This window comes from Myotis brandtii, unplaced genomic scaffold (assembly GCF_000412655.1).
Source record: "Myotis brandtii unplaced genomic scaffold, ASM41265v1 scaffold915, whole genome shotgun sequence".
Classification (NCBI taxonomy): domain Eukaryota; kingdom Metazoa; phylum Chordata; class Mammalia; order Chiroptera; family Vespertilionidae; genus Myotis; species Myotis brandtii.
The window spans coordinates 608,175-610,403 of NW_005371769.1; the positions used below are offsets into that span (position 1 = coordinate 608,175).

The 2,229-nt window shown below is 66.8% G+C and overlaps 1 protein-coding gene across 1 annotated transcript in view; it reads left to right on the plus strand.

Annotated features, from left to right (window-relative positions):
• The window catches only part of HELZ2 (helicase with zinc finger 2, transcriptional coactivator), a 13,667-nt gene that overhangs the window by 4,979 nt on the left and 6,459 nt on the right, over positions 1 to 2,229 (plus strand). The window contains exons 7-9 of the mRNA XM_014532770.1: positions 231 to 1,014; positions 1,213 to 1,288; positions 1,369 to 2,229. Coding sequence (XP_014388256.1) covers positions 231 to 1,014; positions 1,213 to 1,288; positions 1,369 to 2,229 — 1,721 coding nt within the window. The remainder of the gene's footprint in view (positions 1 to 230; positions 1,015 to 1,212; positions 1,289 to 1,368) is intronic.

Below are 2,229 nucleotides of genomic sequence, written 5' to 3' on the forward strand. Positions count from 1 at the left end.
TGGGGGGAGGAGAGGGGGGTGGGAGTGTGGGTAGGACGAGGCAGGGCCCACCAGCACTTTCTGGGGCAAGGTTCCACTGTCGCTTTTAAGTGACATGCAGATGTAAGCTCTGTCGGGCAGGCCACAGGTCAGTCTGCCTCACGTGAGCCCCTGGCATCCTGCAGGGCCAGGCGCATGGTAGGCGCTTTAGCAGACAACTGCTGAGGCCCCTTGTGCCCTCTCCCCCTCAGCGCGGCCGACATCTACATCCAGGAGCATTTCCACAGCTATGTGAGTAGCGGCCACCCCGAGGCCACACCACTGCGGGTGATGTATACGGACCGCCCGCCGAGCCAGACGGATGCAGCCACGTTACAGTACTGCTGCCTGACGGAGGACCGCCGGGCCTTCCGCCCGCCCACACGCGCTGAGCTGGAGCAGCACCGCATTGTGGTGGCCACCACCTCGCAGGCCCGCGAGCTCAGAGTGCCTGCTGGCTTCTTCTCGCACATCCTCATCGACGAAGCCGCCCAGATGCTGGAGTGCGAGGCGCTCACCCCATTGCGCTACGCCCTGCCAGGCACCCGCGTGGTGCTGGCCGGGGACCACATGCAGGTCACACCCCGGCTCTTCAGTGTGGCCAGGGCACAGGCGGCCGGCCACACGCTGCTGTACCGTCTGTTTCAGCTCTACCAGCAGCAGACACACGAGGTTGCCCAGCGCAGCCGCATCATCTTCCATGAGAACTATCGTTCCACGGAGGCCATCATCACCTTCGTCTCGCGACACTTCTACCTGGCCAAGGGCACGCCCATCCACGCCCGTGGCAAGGTCCCGCGCCACCCCCGGCACTACCCGCTCATGTTCTGCCACGTGGCGGGCAACCCCGAGCGTGATCTGTCCCTGACATCCTGGCTCAACACCGCCGAGGTCCTCCAGGTCGCTGAGCAGGTGCACGAGTTCTACAGCGCCTGGCCCCACTGCTGGGGCAGCCGCGAGCAGAGGCACATCTGTGTGGTGTCCCACGGCGCCCAGGTAAGCCCAGTCGTGGGGCAGCTCCACCCACTGCCCACAGGACGTGGCCTCCCATTGTGGTCTTCACAGCCTCAGTTTCCCCTTCTGTAGAGGGGCTGAGGAATCATCTCCCCGTGCTTGGCACCAGGTGCTGGGCGTGGTCGTTGGGGGCCCTCCTTGTGCTCCTCTGGGTCTGCTGATGTGGCCGTGTGTCTCCAGGTGAGTGTGCTGAGGCAGGAGCTGAGGCGGAGGGACCTGGGCCAGGTGTCTGTGGGCAGCTTTGAGATCCTGCCAGGTGGGTGGTCAGGGGTAAGGGTGAGGTGGGTTGAGGCGGGGCTGCTCCCCCAGCCTGGCCTGACCGTGCCCCTCCCACAGGCCGGGAGTTCCGGGTGGTGGTGCTGAGCACAGTCCACAACCGCCAGAGCCTGCAGAGCCCGGGCGCGCCTGCCCTGGAGTTCTTCACGGACGCCCGCGTGCTCAACACCATCATGACCCGCGCCCAGTCCCAGGTGGTGGCGGTGGGGGATGCCGTGGCCCTCTGCTCCTTCGGGGCCTGCAGCAAGCTCTGGAAGAGCTTCATCCGCCAGTGTGTGGAGCATCGCAGCGTCCACCCCGAGGGCTTGTCGCTGGAGCACATTGAGCAGGCCGTTGTCCAGAGGCAGCGCTGGGCCCGCTGCCAGCAGCCCGCAGCCCCGCCGGCAGAGGGGCCTGTGGCAGTGGTGGCTGAGGACACGGTCCCAGTGGAGGGGGCGTCAGGGGCCCCGGCCACAGAACATGTGGCTATGGCCGAGGCCAAGGAGGGCGGATCCCTGGCCAGCACCTCAGTGGTTGGGGACATGGCCACAAAGAACGCAGAGGCTGGGGACATAGCTTCAGGGTCTGCGTCCAGGGGGTGCCCAGCAGGTGCGGATGGAGTGCCACCAGGGAACCCGGCGGATGTGGTGGCAGGGCCGGCAGCCACAGAGAGCGAGGACCCCGAGGACCCCGAGGACCCCGAGTCTGACTTTTGGCCCTCCGACGGGGAGCTCGGCGCCGACGACTCCATCCTGCAGGAGCTGCTGGACGAGAGCCGGAACGTGACAGTGACCGTGCGGGAGGACGGGCTGCTGGACACCGTGGCCAGGCCTGCGTCCCCACAGCAGTCCCGGCAGTATGTGAACCTGCCGCCCGACGCACTGCGGAAGCTGCTGCGCTCGGAGCCCCAGCTGCACCACAGATGTGCCTTCGTGCAGGAGA